Here is a 23746-nt window from a genome sequence, read left to right as displayed (position 1 = left end):
TGAAAATACTAAATTTCTGACGATTTTCGCACATTGCAAGGGAGTGTGAGTATATTATTGTGTACAATGTATTTTCTGCTCATTTCAGAAACGTATCATATAACATGTCTGATTTTTAATGTCATTCTAACATTATTTAAATCAGTTTGCGGATCTAGGGTATGTCAAATCAGCCTCGCGATGTTTATAGTTCAGAAATTACTTATCAAATTTAACGATTAAAATTTTTTGCGATCATTAAATTTCTGATGTATAATCGTTTGAATTTCATTGTCAAAATTCTGTTTTATATCTGAAATCTTACGTAAATATCACGTTAGCAAACAGATCACTAGATTTTAACATATCTGGAATTATATTAGCTGACCGATAAGCGTGGTGGCTCGACTGGTTCGACCGATAATGGAGTTCAAGAACGGCTAATTAAAACCATTCCATTGGTCAATAGCCAGATCAGTAGACGATCTGGAATAATATCGATCGATAAGAGGAGTGGCCGGACCGATTGTCTAATTGCTCTCGTGAAATTGGTTCGTTTAAGGTTTTATCTTACTGTGTAATTGGTTTGACCGATTTTGACTGATAGCCAACTGAGGTAACATTGTCATGCTTACTGTCTGAATTAGTGTTACCAAATCGTGAACACTGTTCACAGATTTGTGAACTTTTTGCTCTCTTCATGAACATTTCATGAATGTTAAAAGTTTGTAAACTTTTTGTGAACTTTTCTAAATATTACGTATTTTTGTATTTTCATCATTTTCATAAAGAATGTATAGATAAATTATAGTTCAATGAAAAAAAAATCTTCATAGCTCGACAGTTCTTTCAAAACAACGGCGATTTTAAGATAATCCGATGTTTTTCGAATATTTCCGAGGGTTTTCGAAAATGTCCGAGTTAATCCGTTAACTTCCGATTTTGCGATTTTTTTCAAGAGGGTGAAAAATTTATGAATGAATTGTAAATGTTCGGGCAGACGCGAGAGACATTTCAGTCATTGATGTTGAAAAGCAGGCCATCATTTTGTTAGAGATTTCTCAGCAGAAATTTACATCCAAAATCGTAAGTAAAGGACAACTGAAGTGTATGCATGAATGTAAAATATCAAAGTCAATTTATGCGAGTGTGTGATGCGACAACCCAGTCTCTTCCTTAAATTAACTCTATACGCTAATTGTGAAAATACCCTCAAATTGACTCTATAAGTCAATTTGAAACGTCCATTCAAACAACAGGCCTGGTGACTTGCCTGCCTGGTCGCAACCACGCAACCCATCATTTACCGCAATCTACTATCCCGCGAAGTTTTGGATATCCTCAATCGTTTATTGTAAAGTGTAAGCTCTTCTGATTGAATTTTTTTTTAAAATTCAATTTAAACTTTAATATTAAGTTGCGTGGCTCGCATTATTGCTGAAATGGAAGAAAACAATGGTAGTGGTAAGTAATTTTACACATTACACTTAAGTTATAAAATTACAAATACTGAAATACATAGGCCAATCCAGTGGCTAATTTATGTATTGAAGGCTATGTTAGCTTTTAGGAGACCTATACTTTGCTTGCTTTTTGAAAAGATAAACAAGAGTGCTTATCCATTCTCTTTTTGGTCATAAATGCATCTTAATTAGCAAACATCAACTCTAGTACACTATTTTACAGATAGAAATTACTATACAAAACTAACAATAGCATGCACATATGAGTGATATGATTTAGCTTAGTTAGCTACACCCGACTGACAGAAACAGTCCACAAGTTAAGGTAACCTTGAGCGAATATTGATTGTATAAAACAAATAAGCTTCAAGATTACAATGTTTTAAATACTAAGTAACTTAAGTTTGTCCAAAAGACTTCTATTTTGAAAAAGAAAGTTATTTCAAGTTAACTTGAATAGCTGCCAGTATCATATTGCTGTGATCACCTGCAAAATACATGTCAATCTGATGTTGTACATATTTTTTCTTTGACAAGTTAAATTATAACAATTTACATATGTAAGTGTGTACAATACTTTCCATCTGGCAAGTTAAACTGTAAACTGTTTACCATCAAAAACAAGGGTATTTTCATGTTCAATGTAAAAATTATATAGTTGGACTAAAACCTTTGGCATTGTTACCTTGCTGTTCCTCAGTATGTTTTTCTCGATATCACATGCTCATTTATTTGTGAAGTTTGTTAATTAGTAATTACAATATTTTAATTTTTAAACATTATTTTTTATAGGTTTTGATGTACTAGAATTAGATGATACAGAATATGTTGATGTATCTTCCAAAAAATTTGTAGGTTCATCAAATATTTATTGCAAATGAAATACGAGAAGTGTTATAGTATCTTAGAGTCATAATGATTGTGCCCAACAGTGATATAGCAATCTCAATAGTTTGGGGAGCTGGTATTCATTTGAGTGCTTGTTTTGCCATGCTAAGTTCTTAAAATAATTGTTTCTTCTGGATTAAAACATGCATTAATTTTTTACTTCATTGTTGGCCAAGGTTTCTTAGAGCTTACATATACAGAAACACAAAACAGCTCAGCAATATAAATAGCTTGTGCACCAACTTTCATTGATGCTTTCAACATGCCTAATTTTGCAGTGAGACTAAAAGTGGAATACCCAGCTTGTAAGTTGTGATCCTGCTCCATAAATTTTAGAGCATTATTATTTCATTTCTATTAAGATCTATTGTTTTAACTGTAAATGAGAACATAGGAGTTAACATAACTGGACTTAAGACGTGGGGTGAATACACCAGTGATTTTTATGTAAATTTGCTGTATGTATGCAGCATATCCACTGTGTAAAGAATAGATTTCAAAAGAAATGGATATTGATATGGTTTGGAAATTTACATTGCAAGAGTAAAACTTGCAAGCTTGTTATGCTATGCTACCTCTGCTAACATTTGATTTGATGGTGATCAGTGCCATCCTGGACATTAATGAGGGGGGGTGCTAATTTATTCATACATTCACTTGTGCCCACTTGGTTTCTTTGAAAGCAATTCATTTATAGAATTAAGCATTTTACTGTAAAAAAACACGTTCAGGCACAACTGAACTTATGAATAGTACACATTCCAACCAATTTGCATTGTCAAGACAACTCTGATGATTGCAATTTTGGAAAATATGCATCTGTGAGTCATTCTATTTGAAAATTAATCAGCATATTAATTTCACAAAAGAACAAAGTAAAACAGTATATAATAGTTTCCTTGATGTTTGAACAATTTCATGCACAATTGACTTTTTCATCTAAGGTGTGTATAAAAAAGGGGATTTGCAATTTTCAGTAGCATCAATATATATGTATGTATTATTGTATTGACTTTCAGGTTTTTGAGAATCAGCTACTGTTGAATCATACAAATTCTAAGTGTCAGCTGATTATAAATAAGCAGTTTTTTTATACACCCTATATATACCCGTTGCTTTCATTCAAATATGCATGAATCTAATTTTTTAAGTAAAGAACTGATATTTAAGAATTATGTTAAAACTAAAGGAAATTGAAATGATGACCTGTTGTTGTAGTTATGAAATTAAAAGCAATTACTTTGTTCAACAACTCAACAAGAAAACATATAAATTAGTTAGTACAATGCAGGGAATACTGTTTATTAGGTAAGGCTCAACGACACACATATAATTAATGTTCTTGTGCTATTCTACCCCCTCATCATTATCATGTAGCAAAGGTTTATCATATATCAAACGTCTATGAAGCGTACACTGTGTATTAAAACTGTGTTTTGAATTATTGCTTTTATTGTGTTTAAATTGTGTTTTCAATTGTATGCGTGTTGCTGAAACTGGGGATTAAAAATACACAGTTTTCTTGCACTTAATGGTTACGTAAATAATGTGATAGTTTCATGTTTGAAGATGTAGATCGTCCAGGTCAGTAGAGTTATGAGAAGGACTGTTTTGTTGTTGTTGACTGACGTTTCGACAACCTTAGAGGTAGTCATCTTCAGTCCTTCTAAGGTTGACTCTGAAGATGACGACTGCTAAGGTTGTCGAAACGTAAGTCAACAACAACAAAAACAGTCCTCAGGACTCTACTGACCTTGACGATCTACATCTGCAAACATGTAAAGATATTCCCGGGTTCAAACCATTTACTTTATTACGATGATTAGTTTCGGTAGTAAAGGAATCACACAACTTGTTACTGTTTGTCTTGTATCTTCACGTCTGTAGTATTACTTTTTGTATTATTCGTGTATAAATGCAATTATTGCTTCCTATAAAATACATCCAATTGCCTGAAAGGTTTGTACAGTAATTTTCTGGAAAAAATAATTTTTACCAAATTGGTGGTGCACTTCTATGTTATAGAGGACTAAAATTTTTTTAGACAACCTCTCGAAAGAAAATATGTAGTAATTGCTCTACTGCGGTGGGCAATGCATGTAAGCGATGCTCCAACTGTGGACAGCTCATTCCAAAGAGGCCTTCTTCCGTGTCAATACCACAATATTCGACCACGACAAGACAGAAAATGCTGCTGATGAAAAGGGTTAGATATGTGTTCTTTAATGTATCTTAGGGTATTGGAGCAGATGTTAAAATATCAATGTATAATTTGATTGGTTTCGGAATTGGACTTTTTTTGTAGGCTCAGACTCTTCATCAGAACCACGGTTATCATGTGGTGGTAATGTATTATCACCCATCAACCACTGGAGGTCCAACCGTCTGGGATTATGCTGCAACTCCTGGCTTGGCGACAGATTTTATTAGCAGCAGTGGTGTAATTGGAAAATCAGCCAGAAACTTGTTTCAAACCGGGATGAAGAAGTTATGGCAAGATAGAAATGAAGATAGTCAATCTACAGATCTTTCAACTACGAATACTATCCCTGCCTCTACTATCCCTGCCTCTACTTCCCCTCCCGTGTCGTTTTCTGTTTCTCCTTCTTTTTCAGCATCTTCATCTGTAACTCTTTGTAGCTCTGTTACAACCTCTCTTCCAGTTAGTAGCGCTGCTTCAACATTCAATCCTATACGCAAAGATCTTCATTTTAATACGATTTCCGCAACTTTCGAATCTTCCTTCCTCTCTGCTGCTACAAATACCAATACAAATGTCGTCACTGATTCTTTTAGCACTAATCCCACTCTGGCCTCTTCCAGTGGATGTACCTCGATCGGCAATTCTTCATCTGTTTCAACCTCTTCTTCCTCTTCTTCAAGCTCCTTCGTCGCTACAACATCTGTGTCTACCATATCTAAAACGACTGCCCCATCTGTATGAAAAATATCTGTAGTCGCAGCCTAATGAAAGAGCATGAGAAATACAACAATAGATTAAATACTAAATATATGTTCTACTTCATAGATCATACACTCATTCTTTCATAATTGCATTAAAAATATTCCAAAATAAATAGATTAGAAAATAAAATTTGCGATATGTCTTAGAACAATTAGAGCTCATTTATTATCTAAAATATTTATGTAACACACGTACACGATTTTATTCAAGTGTTGTTCACGTATTAATCCCAAAAATAAGATGATTTAAAAGTTTTTCTATGGAGATGAATAATAAATTCAGAAAAAAAGCGTCAACTGTTGCATCAAAAAAAAAACACTAAGACGCCAACAACCAACGAACTATATTCCAGGTGTATCAAAAAAGTAGACTCTTGGAAAAGTTTCTCTAAAATAAGACACGCATGTGTATTTTAACGTTCTCTGGTACAGCTGGTAATGATTTATTTGCAAATTGAATAAAGTACAATATGAGATTAAGAAGCCAATTCCTAAGGTAAGTGAAATGCGAAAAAGCAAAAAAAATTCAAGTGTTTTAAAGATCTTGCGTTGGCCAGCGCTTGCCCTCAAATTGCTTGCAATTAAGATAGCTTGCACAACCTCTTCCATATTTTGACTCAAGATAATTAAATTGTCTTTTCAATGAAAATTTTTCGTGAGCAAGGCCTGTTTTGAAGGACTTTTACCAGCAGATATTTCACTGCTATAACATTTTGCATTTTTTGAAACTTTCTTTTCCAGCTGTACCCCTGTACCGCGCGCCTCTTGTACGAAGAACTTTTTACCATAATATACTTTTTTGATACATTCTTACTATACACACGATATATAAGCAATACACGTTATATAGGCTATGCACACTATACACACTATATACACTATATAGGCTATGCACACTATACACACTATATACACTGTATAGGCTATACACACTATTTACGCTATATAGGCTATATACACTATATACACTATATAGGCTATATACACTATATACACTGTATAAGCTATGCACACTATTTACGGTATATAGGCTATATACGCTATATAGGCTATACACACTATTTACGGTATATAGGCTATATACGCTACATAGGCTATACACACTATATACACTATATAGGCTATACACACTATATACACTATATAGGCTATACACACTATATACGCTATATACACTATATAGGCTATATACACTATATAGGCTTTGCACACTATATACACTATATAGGCTGTATACACTATGTACACAATGCATAGGCTGTAAACAGTTTTTCGCCAACGTCACAACGACGTCACAAGTTTCTACTGTCCGCTATTATATAGACGGAGTGTAACACAAAAGAAGAAACAATGGAAACATAAAAGTTAGATTATAACGTATAGTAAGAATATTGTGTTTAATATACAGTTTATAACATACATCAAACGACTTTTTCTGCATACGGCATTCCCATATCATACCTTGACGTTCTATAAAGCAATTGGTGACGTATTACTTGTCATTCATCGTAGAAAAACCAGTTAAGGCTGCTTTCATGGAGTTAAGTACCAATTGCACAATTTATTAACCAAATTTAAAACAGAAATGTCTACAATCTTGATGAAACATGTTTTCAATCACTTTTGTTAACAAACAACTTATAACAGCTGCAAAAGGTGAATGGCTTCATTACATCCAGGGTGTCTGAGATATAGATATGTACGTAGTAACCATTTTCTTGAGAAGTATGTACTGGAATTGAACCAGTATACCAGCTAGTGGCTGGTAGCCATTCATAGCTTTTGTGGTTACGTGAGTGAGAATGAGCGACTGTTAAATCAATAAATCTATCACAGAGGAATCAGAAATCTAAATATCAAGGAAAAAGACAATTTGTGTTGCGAAAAAGGGCAATTTGTATATCATAGATTGTTGCAAAATAAGCCGTTTGCACTGAACAACTACAAATGCGTGTATCTTCTTAGATGTATATACTTGCAAGTGTATGTGCATACATTTTATTTACAAAAAGAGCAACATGCAAATAATTTTCTATTTATAAAAATTGCACACAAAAATATGATAGCACAGCTTTCAGCAACAAAATACTACGAATTATATGCATCTTCTTCTTCAACATCTTCATAAACGTCATCTTCACGAACGTCATCTTCATCGCTACAGTCTGATTCACTGTCACTACCGTATACGTTGACTATGGACTGTTCTAAGTCGTGAAAGTATTGAAAACCTTTTTTCAACTGCACTCTGGCAAATGCAATTCCGCAGTTTGTGATGGCGAGACGACCATGCAGAGTCTTCATTGTGTCTTTTCGCACACAATAGCGATGTTTATATTCATCTAGAAGAAAGCTCTATAAAACAAACATAATAATGTCAATAAGTATGTTCGTATTTTAAAAGATTGGTGTCATTTTCACTACTTATCTGACCTCTGTTTCAAGGAAAGAATAGTCATCAGATTCATCAACATTATTTGTAAATACTAAAAAAATAATTGCAAAATATGTTAAACGCATGTACATTACATTCCACAGTATATAAATACGCAACCTTTAAGCTTGTTTTAACATAATACGAACATTTATCTGTATACCTATCCTATCTTTAATCTTCTCTTTTCTTTCACAAAGGAGAGGCAAAACGTTTTCCAAATAATAAATCATATAATTTTTCATCTCCATGTTCAGAAGTGCTTTTTCCTCTTCCAATCTTTTAACTAACATGTACTTATCGACAATTTGTGCCTTGAAACGCACAGGTATATCTAAATATTGTTAAGTAAAATAGTTGAAACTAAAAGCGAGCATGGACATCACAATATACATAGAACTATATTTGCAATTCTTTTACACACCAGGTGAAGTCGTACTATCTATGTCACACTGGTTAAACGACCAAACAAAATATCCAGACATGACTTCTTCCGCACTTGTCGTAGGAAGACCACACAGACTTGAGAGGCAATTTAACTCTTCTACGGTGGATGTTATTTCGGACTTCTCTTTAGCGCATTTCTTTCTCATGGAAGATCTTCGTTTGCTAGAATCTACAATACGTACATGTATAATATACGTAACAACGACAAATCGCAATTTTACAGCAATTTGGCAAAATGCTTTGAAATAATTCGGCACAAAATAAGTGTAGGGTGGCCCATAAATATAAGTCTACATATTTCTACGAGGATGGTGTAGATGGCATTTACCCGTTTACTTTTAGATAAAGTACAATTTATCTTGAATAAAACTGTTCCATATTTTGCATTTTGTGTCGCCTACATCTAAAATCTAACTCACTTAGATTTTGCAACAAACTTTAAAATAATGCTTACAGTTACTGATAAAAAACCCCAACAAAACTTACCAGCAAGAGAAGTTATTTCTTTTGTGCGTCTAGTGACTGAAAAATACAACATTTCTAATCTCTTCTGCAGCTTTGCTACTGTCGATTTTGCCAGCTGCGACTTTCCTTGCTCAAGAAGCTGCTCCTCTGTCACATGTCCATCTAAAAGCTGTCTTTTCAATTCCAGCAATCTTGTTGCATTTCGTTCAAGTTGTTTCACTTTGTTTTGAGCGTCATGAACGAAACGCCTATCACCCAATAATGTCTGCGTTTGATCATCGTTGGCTCTTACAAAATTCTCCAAATGTTGAGCATTTTCAACAGTTTGATGCAAAAGGAAGAACTCTTCGGCGGCACCTTTCAACGAAGAAACTCCAATTTGTTGTTCTAGAGAAACAACAAAAGATATTAATTTATCTACGTAATTACTAAGCACTCCATACAATACTGTATAGCTATATATTTTCCGGGGGTAAAATGAATTGTTAAAAATAACAATTGCCAAACATAAAAATTTGAGCCAGGCCAAGAATTATTTCATATAGTTTCGTTTTAAATGATGTTTGAACAAAAATCAACCATAAGTACAGAACTGTTCAATACTAAACCATGTTTCCAAAAATATTTGAAAGTAAACAATGTTATAACAGAGGTATACCTCTCGCAAATTGTTGAACTTCTTCTTTCCACTGCATTATCGAGTCGTCCAAGTCAGAATCCTGGACATTAAGTTCGCTTCTTAACTTTACAAAATCGTCCCTGGCAGATGAAAGTTTCCTTTCGGTCTTCGAAATACAAGTACACATAATGAAAAACAGTGAAAAATAATCATATTAGCGCAGTAAACGTATTGGGTTCAAACAAGACCTATACACAACTATGAACTGTAAATTCATTTCATATTATACACGTACGTAGCTATACTTTTGACAATTAACTGAAGATATATACAACGTGTAACCTTTTTCATTCGAATAACAAGTGATTTTGCCAAGTTTAAAATTTTTCGCTTGTTCCAACTCAGAAGGTGTTCAGTAATGCATTCTTCTCGTCCTTAATACGTACAACCATTAATGTGCACATTAGTTCGTGGACTTAATCGACCAAAATACCTGAGTGGATATACAGATAAGAAAATAATACTCACCGGAGGCCGTCATATTTTTAGTAGTCGAGCCAAGTCTTGACAAATACGAATTTATTTGCTCAACTTCTTCGCCAGTAGTTGCTGCCGCACCACTTTGCCATCTTCCGCTCCAAATAACCTAAAAAGTGTGAAAAGAATCATCTATTCAAGACAACCCATTTCAGATTTATGTAACCACGGTTTAGTTATGTGAAATACAGTATTATTACAGTTTGAAAAAGCACGCTTTGTCTCATAAAATCTTTAATAGAGCATTATCGTCGGCGTATGTGGTATTTAGCTTACGAGTTATTGGGTAAACAATCATAACTTACGTATGTAACGTACCTGACATGACCAACTGTGTGATTTCCCATGCATTATAGACAGTGCTGGTGCAATATTTTTTAGCGCATTTTGATTTTCTTCCGATGTAACACGTAGAGCCCAAGGCCAATATTTGCATATAATATCTTCCCATATATATTTAACTTTATGTGGTTGTAAAAAATTCATATGCAAGTAGTGAGCATAGCCATAAATTTCTCCTCTGAACATGTTCAAAGTAGCTTGAGCAATCGAGTGCCTGCATCCAGCAACTTCAAGTCCAGTCTCGTCTTGGTTTTTCTTTGATTTGGAGACCATTTTTGCAGCTTTCCAATGGGTGTCGCCACAAGAATTATCTTCATTCTATAAAAAATGCTTTAACCTAATAATACAGTACCGACCTCGAGTAACATGACATGACTCGCGAGTATCGAGTGGCGAGTGGGCGAGTGACTCGCGAGTCAATTGCGAGTGACTCGCGAGTGACGAGTGGCGAGTGGGCGAGTGACTCGCGAGTCAATTGCGAGTGACTCGCGAGTGACACGTGGCGAGTGGGCGAGTGACTCGCGAGTCAATTGCGAGTCACTCTCGAGTGTGAGAAGTTTGCGAGTGAATAAGTGACTCGCTGTTTGCGAGTGAATAAAATAACTCGCAAAAATTTCGGACAACGACTATTCATTTGAAGCAATATCTCGGTACCTAATGACGTTAAAATCTTTTGAATTTTTTTACAAAAGCATTTTAATAACTTTACATTTCTCATGGCACCAACGTTATACGTAAAGCGGTAGAGACCATAGAGAAATTAGTGAGAAAATTAAAGTAACTCTCAAAGATTTTCTTCTAATAGTCTTAGATTGTTGACATATATTATTATATATATTATCTTAAGATAGAACACATTCAAAAACGAATATTGTTTGAGGTCAAATATTTAAGGAATGTAGCTATGAGATGAGTGTGCGTATAATCTTTTAAATTTGGTTCTGAAATTTGGTACTGTCATAAATTAGCCATATTTATTAAATTTTGAAGCTTATCGTTGCGTGCTATTAATTAAATGTGTATAGTGCTGTGAAGTCAATGAAATTATTTCAGAAACAAATCTCATTTTTAAACATTTCTACTGGTAAGTGAATCGCAAAAGCTATCATCTAGCCATTAACTATACACGTGGTTTTATTTCATTGATTGCTATTAAAAGTCTATGGCCTTTATCAATATCGTCTGTGTAACCCATCGAAAACGTGAAGTCAATGAAGTTCTTTTAGAACCAAATTTAAAAGACTATACGCACACTCATCTCATATATGTCAGCAATCTAAGACTATTAGAAGAAAATCTTTGAGAGTTACTTTGATTTTCTCACTAATTTCTCTATGGTCTCTACCGCTTTACGTATAACGTTGGTGCCATGAGAAATGTGAAGTTATTAAAATGCTTTTGTTAAAAAATTCAAAAGATTTTAACGTCATTAGGTACCGAGATATTGCTTCAAATGAATAGTCGTTGTCCGAAATTTTTGCGAGTTATTTTATTCACTCGCAAACAGCGAGTCACTTATTCACTCGCAAACTTCTCACACTCGAGAGTGACTCGCAATTGACTCGCGAGTCACTCGCCCACTCGCCACGTGTCACTCGCGAGTCACTCGCAATTGACTCGCGAGTCACTCGCCCACTCGCCACTCGTCACTCGCGAGTCACTCGCAATTGACTCGCGAGTCACTCGCCCACTCGCCACTCGATACTCGCGAGTCATGTCATGTTACTCGAGGTCGGTACTGTAGATTACTACCTTTCAATCCTACTTCATAACACATTACCTGAATTGACTTTGAACAAAGACTTTTTAAATGAGAGTCCACAAAACTATTGTTTGCAATCAATACATCACGATAATAACACTGGACTGGACCCCTGTGGTAAAAGTAAGTTATCAATTTAGAACACAAGCACTCATAAACTCAACAATGCAGGTAAAGAATCAAACATGAGCAGTAGGTCTTTTTCTTGGATTTGTTAAATTGGTTCAATTTATTAAAACATAAAAGTATCTGAATCGTTTACAAAGGGTAATTCCATTTTTACAAGTTTGAGAATTCGCCCTCCAATATCACAAACCTTGGTACTTTGCTGAATCTGTACACTTTTTGATTTCCATCAATATGACATGAATGTTGATCAATACTACAAGGAGGGCAATTTTTCCATGTCTGCTCATGAAGAAGGTCAATTTCATGTTGGCAATAGCTCCATTCAGCAAATGATTTTCTGAATGTGACTGAATTGATAATATTTTCCTAGTGAAACCAGTTCCAAATCAAAACATAGCACAATTATATACTATTTGTTGATTATGCAAAACCCCACTGTACTATAATATAGTTCTCATACTTCAAACATACACATTATATGAAGCCTACAAAAATTGACATGTGCTTGTTACAAATTTTAAACAAATTTTCCTTGACTTCCCAGAATTTACCAAAATTCACAGAAAGAAATGATCATAAAGGATTATTTTGAAATCAAGATTTACGTCTTGTAGCTTTTGGTTTGCAAGACAAAAATATACACAAAGTAAAAGCACACTAACAAAGATATGTAGATAGCATAAAAATAATCACCCTTCCTCTAGAGCTGGAAATATCTTCCAAACTTCTTACAAAAGCAGATTGTGATGACCCAGGCATCCTCTTTCTAAATGCATCCCACAAATTAAAGACATCTTGACTAAATATGTAATGAAAATTTTCAGGGCTACCAGGCCACCAGCCACTCTCAATTATACTGTCAACAGAAATTGGTGACCACTTCCATTGACAAGATGAGCAATGTACAGTGAACCAATTAAGATCAAATCGTCCTGTTGAAGACAAAATATAATCAAGAATAACCAGTACAGTGCTAAAAATATGTGCTTCAAAGAAATCAAATCCTGGGGTTTCATAAGAAGCCAGCAACTTCATCAATGATTTGAAGTTTTTAGTTTCAATCTAAAGTCTATGAATTAGTGTATAATCCAACCTGCTGCCTATGTACTTTTCTAAAGGTGACTAAGATAATGAGCCCCTAACAAATCTGATTTTAATAAGATGCATCATATGTACATCCATATATCAAAAATTGTTATTTGGACTCTGTAAAAAAATTGCATAAGGACATTTTCACCTTCACAAGTGATCATAATCACAAGAGAGCTGTTGGTAGTTTTGATGATAGGTTCATTACACAACTGACATGATGATGGGTAAAGGATGGGACATGATCGATCTACAAAGATAACAGCATCATCACAGAAAAACATTTCTCTCATATCGGGCACAACAAAAACAAATATTTATATAAAATTCAATAGTATGTACATTATACTTACCAATGCTGCAAATCTTTCCATCAGATGAAATGGATTGTGTTGGCTTGATATATTGAAAATAACCATCCAACCACACTTCTCGATCATGGAGAGGATTATTCTCATGGACATCATCATCGCATTCTCGACAAATATATCTCAACACACCACATTGTCTGCATCTCAGTACAGCTTCATTTTCATTGCATCTACAACACTTCATAGCAGATAAAGGAGGAGCAAATGATGACACAGTGACATTGAATATTTTTCCCTCATACTTTCCCAATTTTCTTCTCGATTTTCCATTCTTTTTTGCCAAGCAGATGGCCCAGTATCCACTTCTCCAATAACCAACTGACAGCTTTCAAGAATGGCTTCAAGATCTAAAATGAAAATGAAATGATTTTATGACGTAAAGCTGTTTCCTTTTTTTTTTCTAAAATATGACACAATTATAAAAAGAGTACATTGAAGTGTTAAAAGCACAGTCACATGTGTATAAAAATATAAAAAACTATGTATAGATGCAGTGGCCTGGACAGCACAAAAGTTTTGCTTCTGTTATGTAAAGTTGAGATGTAAGAAGTATTATCAATAACCTCTTTCAGTAACACTGTCCTCACATAACATTTCCTGTGGAACATCATGTAAATCTGACGATGTTGTAGGCATTTCCTCATCTATGATAGTAATAACAACAAGTAACATAAAAATGTAACATACAAGTTACACAAAAATCTAAAATGCTTCTATTTCTTTGATAAAAGTATTATTTCTCCAGCACACACCTCTTTGTGTATTTCTATTGCTCGGAGTGCTTTGCCTCGGCTTATGAATAATCCGTTCGCCATCTTCGTTTCTTTGAAGAACTATATCTCTACTGGCATTTTTCTTCTTAATAGTTTTACTTCTACTTCGAACACCTTGATTTGTAATAGCATTGACATTGCTTATTGCAGGCAGCAGCTGCTCATCAATCGTTGGTTTACTCAGCTTACTGCGTTTATGAGACATGTGTGATAGCATAAATAAGAGGTGAAACCCCGATGTGTTTAATATTTCATAAAAATACTGATACAGGGTACTGTAAAATATCTTCGCTCCAATAACAAAACAAAATGGCGCGCGCTAAGTTTTTTGGTTTTTTCATTTCGTCAACTGGCAAAGGAGCCACTCATGTCACCAGGCCTGTTTTTTGAATGGACATTTCAAATTGACTTATAGAGTCAATTTGAGGGTATTTTCACAATTAGCGTATAGAGTTAATTTAAGGAAGAGACTGGGTTGGATGCGATTTATGTCAATATGGCGTATGGTAAGCAGAGATTGATGCTTCTAAAATTGTTGTTGCCGAAGGACTTTTAGCTATGATTTCTTTAGTGCTTGGGGAATCTTGGCCGTTATATGGCCAAGTATTTCAATGGAAAAAATCTGTAGCCATAAGGCGCCATGTTATTATATACCTTATTATAAACAAATGTTTTGGGCTTTTCAGTTTATGATCATTGATCATTCAATCATTGGACAATTATACTACACATTGTTTAAGATTTGAGAAAACTAATATTGATTACATGATAGACTGTTTACTATAAACAGTGATTATGACTCTTTCTGATCCATGAAGCTTTTTATTTTGACAATTTGACTGGGATAGTATTAAACCTGAGCTATTTCACATACATGAAATGTTGTCCCATGTCACATATTGTCCCCTTTTCTAACTGAACACTTCATGTAGAGATGTCAAGGTGTGTTGATCTACGGCTCATACCCGATTGTTTGCCATATATTCCAAAGGGCTATTGATGTATGAAAAACATTTTCTATAAAGTAAAGATGTGTTCCTAGGTATGCAGATAAGCCTTGAAATTTGGCAAAACAGCCAAGTATTTTTCATGATCACTAGGTAATTTTTCTGGTGATCATTATAATTTTTAAACTAAATTATTTTAGATTTACATTTAACTAGTTTTGATTCTATGAAAAGTTACTTATCATAGCCAGTAAGCTTGACACATGAACCAATTTTAACATTCATATAATTACATGATTAAAGACATGCTGGTTACATTTTGTTTTTATTAGCAAGTACAATGCTTCTGGTAATTGCTATATAGCACAACTTGCATGGACTTACAGAAGATAATAGTCTACTGAAAGGCTTCATAAACTTTAATGGCATTAAGCTGTCCTTAATTGCAAAATTTCCTCTCTGATACTTATTGTTTAATCTTTGGCAGAAAAAAATTTTGAATTTTTTCCCAAAAGGTGAATTTTCTGCCACTGTAAGTGGAAATGGGTTAAGGGTTCTATAAACTTGCATGGTTTGAAGTCTGAGCTTTTTTACATTCATGGACTGACCCTTGTAGTACCTCATTTCTAACTTAAATCATTACGTAGAGGTGTGAATGGGGGTTACTAGGGGGGTCTATGCCTGTCAATTTGGTAGGAATTTTGAAAGACTATCTCTGTTTTGAATTAGCATTATTGTAAAGTAAATTTTATGCTCCTAAGCATGCTAATGAGCCTTAACATTTGGCAAAACATTCAAATATTGTTCACTTTACAGTTATTTTTTTGAAAAAAACAATGTCCACAAAAAGCATTTTGTATTGCTCTCAAATGCTGAAAATGGCATTCCCAAGGCTTTGAAATTCAAAATTTCTCACTCTTCCTAGCGTTGGCTACTCGTTGTACGAATTTTCCTGTAAAGTATTAATACACAAAGGAATTGAGAAAAAGCAATTATGATTTGTGTTCTGTGGAGCACACTTCAAAAATATTTCCCACTAGGCTACCTATGCTATAAGTAACAGAATTTAACATAAAAGCCCATCATGACACAATGACATCCAAAAACGTCTTATCGAAATCAAAGCACCCCATGTCCCCCCATAAAATCATTCTTGATCCATCCCTGTCTTGAAGTGAATGCACTAAATTTATCCCCAGTTTCACATTTCACATTTTGTGTATTTTTTAAGGTGCAGAAGAAAGATTGATTCCTTCTGTGTTCTAACTCAATCACTAAGCTTGTAAGAAACAGGGCCAGGACTCAAGTGGTAAGTTACCTTTTCTATTCTATGCATACTATTAAGTCAAGTTAATCTTCCAATAGAATGGATAAAACATCACCCAGATTGTAAAAAATTAAAAGCATGATTAGCCACCATACCACTATCATGCATAAGTCTACATGCCTAAAATATTCTGGCATTGGCTAGATTTGTGAGCAACAAAATTTTATTCATGATGGTATCAGGGTGTCTGTACAGAGAGCATGTTCATTTGAAATGTGGGTGTCCATCCATTATAGGAAAAACACCTACACTTTTAGATTCTTGCTTTAAAGTTAATGATGTTTGAGTGCCATGTATTTACGGGCATCATGGTGAAAACCATTACATAATTTATTTGTTTCGTGTGTTCATCCTTAAAATGGACATTAATGGCACAGAATATTTACATACAGGTCATTTCTAGTGATTTTTGTGATTTGCATTTGTCAAGGGCAATTTTCTTTGCTGAGTGTCAATGAATCATGTATGGTGTTAACATAAAAGTCACTCAAAGTTAAATTGAGATAATTGAATGTAACTATAGCAGAAGATAGTCAGTATTAACCAGTCAACCAACAATCAAACAAACCATGACTTTCCATTTAAACTGTGACCAAAGGTAGGGGGGTGGGTGGCTATGGAGGTTGCAGCCTCCAAAATGATTAAGATGGAGGTGCCAAGACCCCCCTCCCATTATTCAATTATTCATTGTTACAAAGAGCTTTTCAATGTTTTTTTTTCTGAAATAAGTTCCTGTTCGATAATGGAAAACAATTGAAATATAAATGGCCTCTCATACTGTCTCTCTCTCTCATACAGACTGACCTAATGAAGCTGAAACTTTGCTTAATAGTCTGAATGCCAAGCGCCTGCTACGACGTTTCTTGTTATTTGCTACACCGCTCTATACAAAACGTCTTCCGCTGTCATTGACTGTGACAGTAAAAGCTCTTATTGTTGGTACAACAGCTTTAAGAAAGTAGAAAATAAAGGAAAAAGCAAAAAAAATCAAGACATCTAAACATATTTCAAAATCCTGATCACGTAAGGTGCATTTGCCCAAACGTCTTTCTTATTTTTCAATAAACTGCAGGTGGTTTTCTCTTTTCTTAGGTATTTAAAGAAAAGTGGTGTTTGCGTTTATTTTTCGGTATGCTAGTTACGTGTTTTAAACTTTTTTTTTCTTTGAAAACAGATTTTGACTTTGTTAACGATGCCTGGAGTCAAGATCCGTGATGAAGATCGAGAAAAAATCCCAGCGAAGTATATATGTACTTACTGTCATCACCATCTCATCAATCCAATGCAGACCATGTGTGGACATTTGTTTTGTAAATCTTGTATGGACATTATTCTTGGGTAACGTCATTTTTTATGTAACAAATCATCTATAAAAAGTTATAGTAGTTGTCATACATGCTCTTTCAATAGACGCCCTGATTATACATCCCAATATCGTATCACATATCCCAAAGTATTCCTGCGTATCATCTTGTTCAATCAAGTCGGTGCCTAGCTGGTAGGGCGTCAAAATTCTTTATTAGATCTCTTGATACGACTTCGGTTAAAAACTGTTGCGTAGGAGACTAGGGAGACTAACTGCTTTCCTAGGAACGTAATTTATCAGAACATGCATGTAGAAATATTGACCCCCCCCCCTATTTAACTGTCTAACTGGCTACGCCTCCACTCTTCGAAATTTGTCATTCTTGTTAGTAGTTTTTGTCTTTTTTCAATCTGTAGGAATCCTGATCCAAAATGTCCTGAAGATAAAGAAAATTTGACCAAGGAAAACGTAGGTGGAAATATTGCAAAGATTTGACAGAAAATTCAATTACAGTTTTGTTGCTATCGATCATTAGTGTAGCCATCCCGCAAGTTTAGTCCTGCTTTGTAAATGTTAGTACATAATATTTTCCATATTACAGGGCATGTCAGTTAATGAGCAAAGAAAAATTAGCATAGCACGACTAAATAAGCATGTTGGCTTAACAACTATAATTATAATTACTCTTTGAGTTCTAAAAAATAATACATCGATTTACGTATATTGTCGTGTCTTGTGACATAGAAAATCCTTTTGCAACTTGGGTTATCAAAGCTACGTGCAAACGTTCTCAATACGTTGACTCAACATGCGCTAAACATTGTTTTTTGTTTGATGAGTGATGCTAAACGATGTGTGCAAACGCTCTCAACATGTTGAGTCTTCAAATGATATCGCGTAGGATCATGAGATAAAATACTCCACCATGCCTAGCAACAGCGTATATACAGGTACATAAACGGTTCAGTGACCAGGTAAATAACAACAATATAAGCTGCACAGGTAGTGTTCATGCTTTCGCTCAACATGTTGAGTGTGCTGTTTTAAAAACCAGAAGCTTCATTGCACTATAAACAAAGTTGAGGTGCGGTTTGGTGCCCATGGAACAAAGCAAATGTTGAGTGCTGTTGAGTGGAAGTTTTGAGCAAGTTCAAACTTCACTCAACAACGCTTAACACCGCTTAATAGCTACTACTCAACTCTCCTAAACACGGTGTTGAATATGTTGAGTTCGTTGTTGAGTCTACATGTTAGAGCCTTTGCACTTAGCGTTAGTGCTTCGGTGAATTTTACTTCAAAAAAGTTTGCCAACAGTTCTTGTAAGAAATTTACGTTACTGTTTCATTTAACGTCTAGTGCAAACTTGCATTTGAGTAAAGTGAAGTGACTCTGTCTTTTGCTACATTTAATCTTGTTTCATAAAAGATCAATTTCCATGGATCCATCTAGGTTTTCCCGGATGCTTTTACGAAGCGTGAGTTAAAAAGGATTCATTTACACTGTCCGTCTGAAGAATGTAAATGGTTTGGTACATACGAAGAATTGGAGGTGAGTTGGGCAAAGAAATTTATCAAAAAAGTGTGGCATTTTCACTTATAAAGTTTTTTTTTCTCAGGGTCATTCTCGTGTTTGTGAGCATGCGCTCATCAGCTGTATTCATAAACAGTGTAACATTCAGCTACCTCGCTCTCTTTTTGGTGAACATTTGAAGAATGAATGTGAATATCGAAATGTAAAATGTGAATATTGTGGTAAAGATGTCCCGTATTCTGCACTTAAGGTGCGTGCATGAATCACAGGAACACAGCAAGTTGAGATAAATATTTTGTGTCGTTATATATATCTCTTTATTGTCTTTGTTATTGCTTAGCAATTACTATCAACTTCGACCGCCTTTTTTGAAACGAGACCAAACTTCATCCATTAAATTGTCGTTGCTTTGTATTTCTTTTTAACATGTAGGATCACAAAGAAAATGTATGTGGAAATTATCCCGTGATTTGTAAATATTGCAATCAAATAATACCGAAGAAAGATACTGAACACCATGAAAAGACGACTTGTAATGAAGTGCTGACAAAATGTGAATTTCAAACCATTGGATGCAGTTATGACAAAGTAAGAATGTTTGGACTACTTTATAATTTCATGTTAGCAACGAGATAACGTTTATTCAATGCAAGTTCAAAAAGAGGAATCAGAGGTGTTGCATAATGAGGTGGTTGAAAAATTTGTACAAAAACCCAGGAGGCTGGCTTTTCTTTATAAATGATGTTCTTATAATGCACGGTACTTCATTGAGAACATTAAGCATTACTTTAAAGAATAAAGCCGTCGCTGTCTACCTGCCCCAGTTTAAACAAGTGTAAACTAAGAAGTGGAATGCTAAGAACAATCTCTCCCTAAGCATTTTAGGAAGTGTCGTATACTATGTTATTTTTTGTACTAATCCAAATTTCTTCTGTTTATTCAGGGGCAGTGATGAGTTTGATTCATTATGCTTTAGGGGACAATTGTCTCCTGCGTAACTTTTCACTGAGCCACCTTTAGTACCTCTTTAGCGAAATGCAGTTTTGACAATTGCCACATTAAGAATGCAGCTAATAAAAACGGGTTTTTATAACGTATTGTACAACAAATATTTCGCACTGCAAATCGCAGGAAATGTTGTTTCCAAGGCTATGGATTTCAAAATTTTCAAATTCGGCGCGACACGGGTAGGCGGGAGTTAATATTTTTCATGGCTACGTCACTGTTCACCAGGCCATTCAAACACTTGACAAATTTCCATAAAGGCATCGACCAATCAGAGCACGCCTTTGAAATTTGTTATTTTGTTATGACTATTGCCAAAATTTAGAACTTCAAAACAAAGATAAGCACCACCGATACCAATATTTTGAGTATAGAAATGAAATTATGGTAACGTCCAGTTATAAGCAGCTGCACAACTTATTTATTTGTTATCAAAATTATGCAATATGTAAAATAATTAGTTTGTAATGTTGTCAAACAGCTTTGACCTGTCAGAAAGTTGATTCGTATAGGTTCTCTGTTTAAAAACGGGGCATGTTTGTTCATTCTTATTAATTTAATGATTTCAGTGCTTAGAGGGAACAAAATTTGTTCTTCATCATATTCAGATTAAAATAACCGAAAATAGTTGCAAATAACGCTATTTTGTGGAAAATAATGCTTTGCCATTATCTTTTTCTTTTTTTCACAGACTTTAAAACGAAAGGAGATCCGTCAACATATGAATGACAATCTAATTGATCACGTGAGCGCCTTGTTACGATGTGTTATGGCATTTGTTAAACAGTTAAGTAACTATATACCGCGTCCAGAGTTTACTACTGTTGTTCAAAACTTGGGTGACCGAATCACTGCTGTTCGTGCCAATCTTTCAGACAAATTTTTGATGTTAGTTGGAAAACTTACAGGCTTAGAAAGGAGAATTGAGAGACTAGAAAGTCGTTATGGGAGCAATAATAATAACACTCAATTGTCTGTAGATGTTTCCTCGATGTGTGAAAGGATTGCCACCCTCGAGCGGCAAGCAAGAGATAATTCATTCATTATAGTACAGTTTTACGAGCGTTTCGACCATATTGACGAATCATTTGCGCGAGTTGAAGACATGGCTGACCAAGTCCGTGCTTTTTGTGTCAATCTCTTTGAAAAAGTGGAAATTTTAGAGCGCGAAGTGAGAGCTAATACATCTACTATACAATGGACTAGCGAGCGTTTGGACGAGGTAGACGAATTACGTGTGCAAAACCCGGTTATGGGAGCACAAAACCCGGCTATGGGAGCACAAAATGAGGCGCGCGAACTTTGATGAAATCATACAAAGCAATTATTGCTATTTTTCGTGATTACTTGCCAATTTATTATTATTTTTCACTCCAGTAAATGATTTTTATTCTATTCAGTTTTACATTTTAGTAATTTTGAAGAATTTTCATTGTATTTTTTTATTTTATCATCCATCCACGATGATAGAATATCCTTGTAAATTAATAATACAATTGTGTTGATATTATGCTATATTGTATTGTAAATGTAATTTAACATGCAGCTTTGATATAGCAAGATCATAAAATGATGTCCATTTATTTGTAATTTATATTTCTGTAAGTTTTATCTGAAAAACTCCATACATAAATAAAGAGTCTGTGAAGAGCTACCGTATCTATGTTCTGTAAGTACAATTAAATAAATAAAAAAGAAATTGCTAATTAAATGTAGCGTAAGAGAGCCACATCCACTAGTTCCACATTTGTTATTTTAAAAAATTTTAGATTTTATTGATTCATGATAACCACAATTTTAAATCTGACCCATAAGTACGCTGAACTAGCTAATCGCAATGCGAGGGTCCTGTGATTGGAAGGGAAATAGAAAAACTAGAACAGTGTGGACTCCTTAAACAAATCCTTCCAATCCTTAATGCCGAGAAAAAACCCTCTTAATTAGTTGCTCGGCATAAGACTTGATTAGAAAATTAAGAATTAGAAATTAGAAACTTTCGTAGCAATTTGTTAAACTCAGTAAAACATTTTTTTACGTTTAAAAATAAAAGAGCTTTTGACACAGATAAGTTGATCCATTAGAGTTAAAGGGAAAAATTCATAGGATACTGATGTTGATTAGAACCATCATTTTGTATTGACTCAAGCTGAAGATGATCATCTGATACCTCCTCATGCGAAAAAAGGATGTATTTACAGACTTTAATAAAACGATTTTATTAAAGTCTGTATTCCATATAAAAGCCCACAGTTTTAGCTGGACTTACTATATACATATAATAAAGCTAAGGGCATCACTGTTTTAGTGTTGAAGATTTCAAATTGACATTTTTTGGAGGGTGGAGTTTTCGAAGATGCTTGAATACCACTGAAACATCCCAGACCATGGCATTATCTAGGAAGAGCTGGTCTTGCAACAAATACACCTTTAACAAACTTAGCAACGAGTGGATGTGTAACAAACGAGATGCCACTTGGTAGCATTAGGATTGTACACAAGGCGCTCCTTGCAGTATGAATATCGCTGTAAGATAAACCTTCCTGGTAAAATTTTGTAAGAAAATTAATGCCCTCTTCTACAGAGGACGCGACAGGATCGATATTGTTTGCACTGCAATATTGTCGCCTACGGTTAAGGTATGTAGAATATTGTTCTTGGTACCGGTCCACCAGGCCTTTTGGATGATTTTAGAAGCTCCCTAGAGAAATACCTTCATCAGAGAGGAGTTTCCCGATAAATGGCAAAGTAGTAACTCCAGTTTTGTATTGATTGGGTGGGGATGTCGTTTACCTCGAGGTAAAACAACTGGATGTGCTATTAGCATCTGCATTAAAGCTGCCCCCAAATTTGTGTTGGCCAATTAGGGACTAAGACTAGTCCTTTGCTTTTCTCTTGTACTATTGTAACACTTGCGAAATTATGCTAAAAGGCGGGAACCCATAAAATGTATAAATGGCTCACGAGATCGTAAAGGCGTTGACAGCAATAGCATACGGGTCATGTTGGTATAAAGCATAGGGTTTCACTTGATTATTCAACATTGACGCAAACAAATCAATGTTCGGAGTTACATGAGTTACATTTAGTTTTTGAATGGCACACGTGAACAGAGTCTTGTTCAACTGCCATTTTGTTTCTCTGCATGATATTCGAGATTCTCGATCCGCAGTGACAATTTGTAATCCTGGAATGTGCGTTGCTGTCAACGAAATATACGAAGTGCAGCATGTCTAGACTTTGCATGTCGACTTGTGAACTGATATTGAGTGGCATGTGCCCTATTGGTTAATGCAAGCTACAGCGGTAGTATCATCAATTATTAGTTTAACATGATGACCTTTTAGTTCTAAAGAAAATGACTCAAGGGCA

The 23746-nt window shown here is 34.7% G+C and overlaps 3 protein-coding genes across 7 annotated transcripts; 2 read left to right on the top strand and 1 right to left on the bottom strand.

Moving 5' to 3' along the window:
- The first annotated feature begins 992 nt into the window (after positions 1–992).
- On the top strand, positions 993–22106 carry LOC124448782 (TNF receptor-associated factor 5-like). Of its 5 annotated transcripts, none has more exons than XM_046999749.1 (8): positions 993–1065; positions 16441–16518; positions 17711–17874; positions 18259–18310; positions 19292–19390; positions 19458–19622; positions 19805–19960; positions 21069–22106. In XM_046999749.1, the coding sequence occupies exons 3-8, from the start codon at positions 17729–17731 to the stop codon at positions 21681–21683; spliced, it is 1233 nt and encodes a 410-aa protein (XP_046855705.1). In that variant the 5' UTR covers positions 993–1065; positions 16441–16518; positions 17711–17728; the 3' UTR covers positions 21684–22106. The 5 variants fall into 5 exon arrangements, with proteins under 5 accessions (XP_046855705.1, XP_046855707.1, XP_046855706.1 ...); XM_046999751.1 differs by lacking the exon at positions 993–1065 and adding an exon at positions 14688–14768; XM_046999750.1 differs by lacking the exon at positions 993–1065 and adding an exon at positions 15266–15304.
- On the top strand, positions 4107–5553 carry LOC124448786 (uncharacterized serine-rich protein C215.13-like). The gene is made up of 2 exons (XM_046999762.1): positions 4107–4536; positions 4636–5553. Exons 1-2 carry the CDS (start codon positions 4519–4521, stop codon positions 5272–5274), a joined length of 657 nt encoding a protein of 218 aa, XP_046855718.1. The 5' UTR covers positions 4107–4518; the 3' UTR covers positions 5275–5553.
- Positions 7249–13719, bottom strand: LOC124448779. The gene is made up of 14 exons (XM_046999746.1): positions 13472–13719; positions 13267–13368; positions 12723–12961; positions 12217–12395; positions 11919–12012; positions 10115–10456; positions 9788–9905; positions 9602–9693; positions 9299–9425; positions 8662–9027; positions 8153–8344; positions 7892–8062; positions 7728–7780; positions 7249–7649 (listed from the first exon to the last, which is right to left on the bottom strand). Exons 1-14 carry the CDS (start codon positions 13671–13673, stop codon positions 7383–7385), a joined length of 2544 nt encoding a protein of 847 aa, XP_046855702.1. The 5' UTR covers positions 13674–13719; the 3' UTR covers positions 7249–7382.
- Positions 22107–23746: the final 1640 nt, after the last annotated feature.

The sequence above is a fragment of the Xenia sp. Carnegie-2017 genome, unplaced genomic scaffold (assembly GCF_021976095.1).
Source record: "Xenia sp. Carnegie-2017 unplaced genomic scaffold, XeniaSp_v1 HiC_scaffold_23, whole genome shotgun sequence".
NCBI classification, from domain to species: Eukaryota; Metazoa; Cnidaria; class Anthozoa; order Malacalcyonacea; family Xeniidae; genus Xenia; species Xenia sp. Carnegie-2017.
This window is presented reverse-complemented; position numbering and strand designations above follow the sequence as displayed.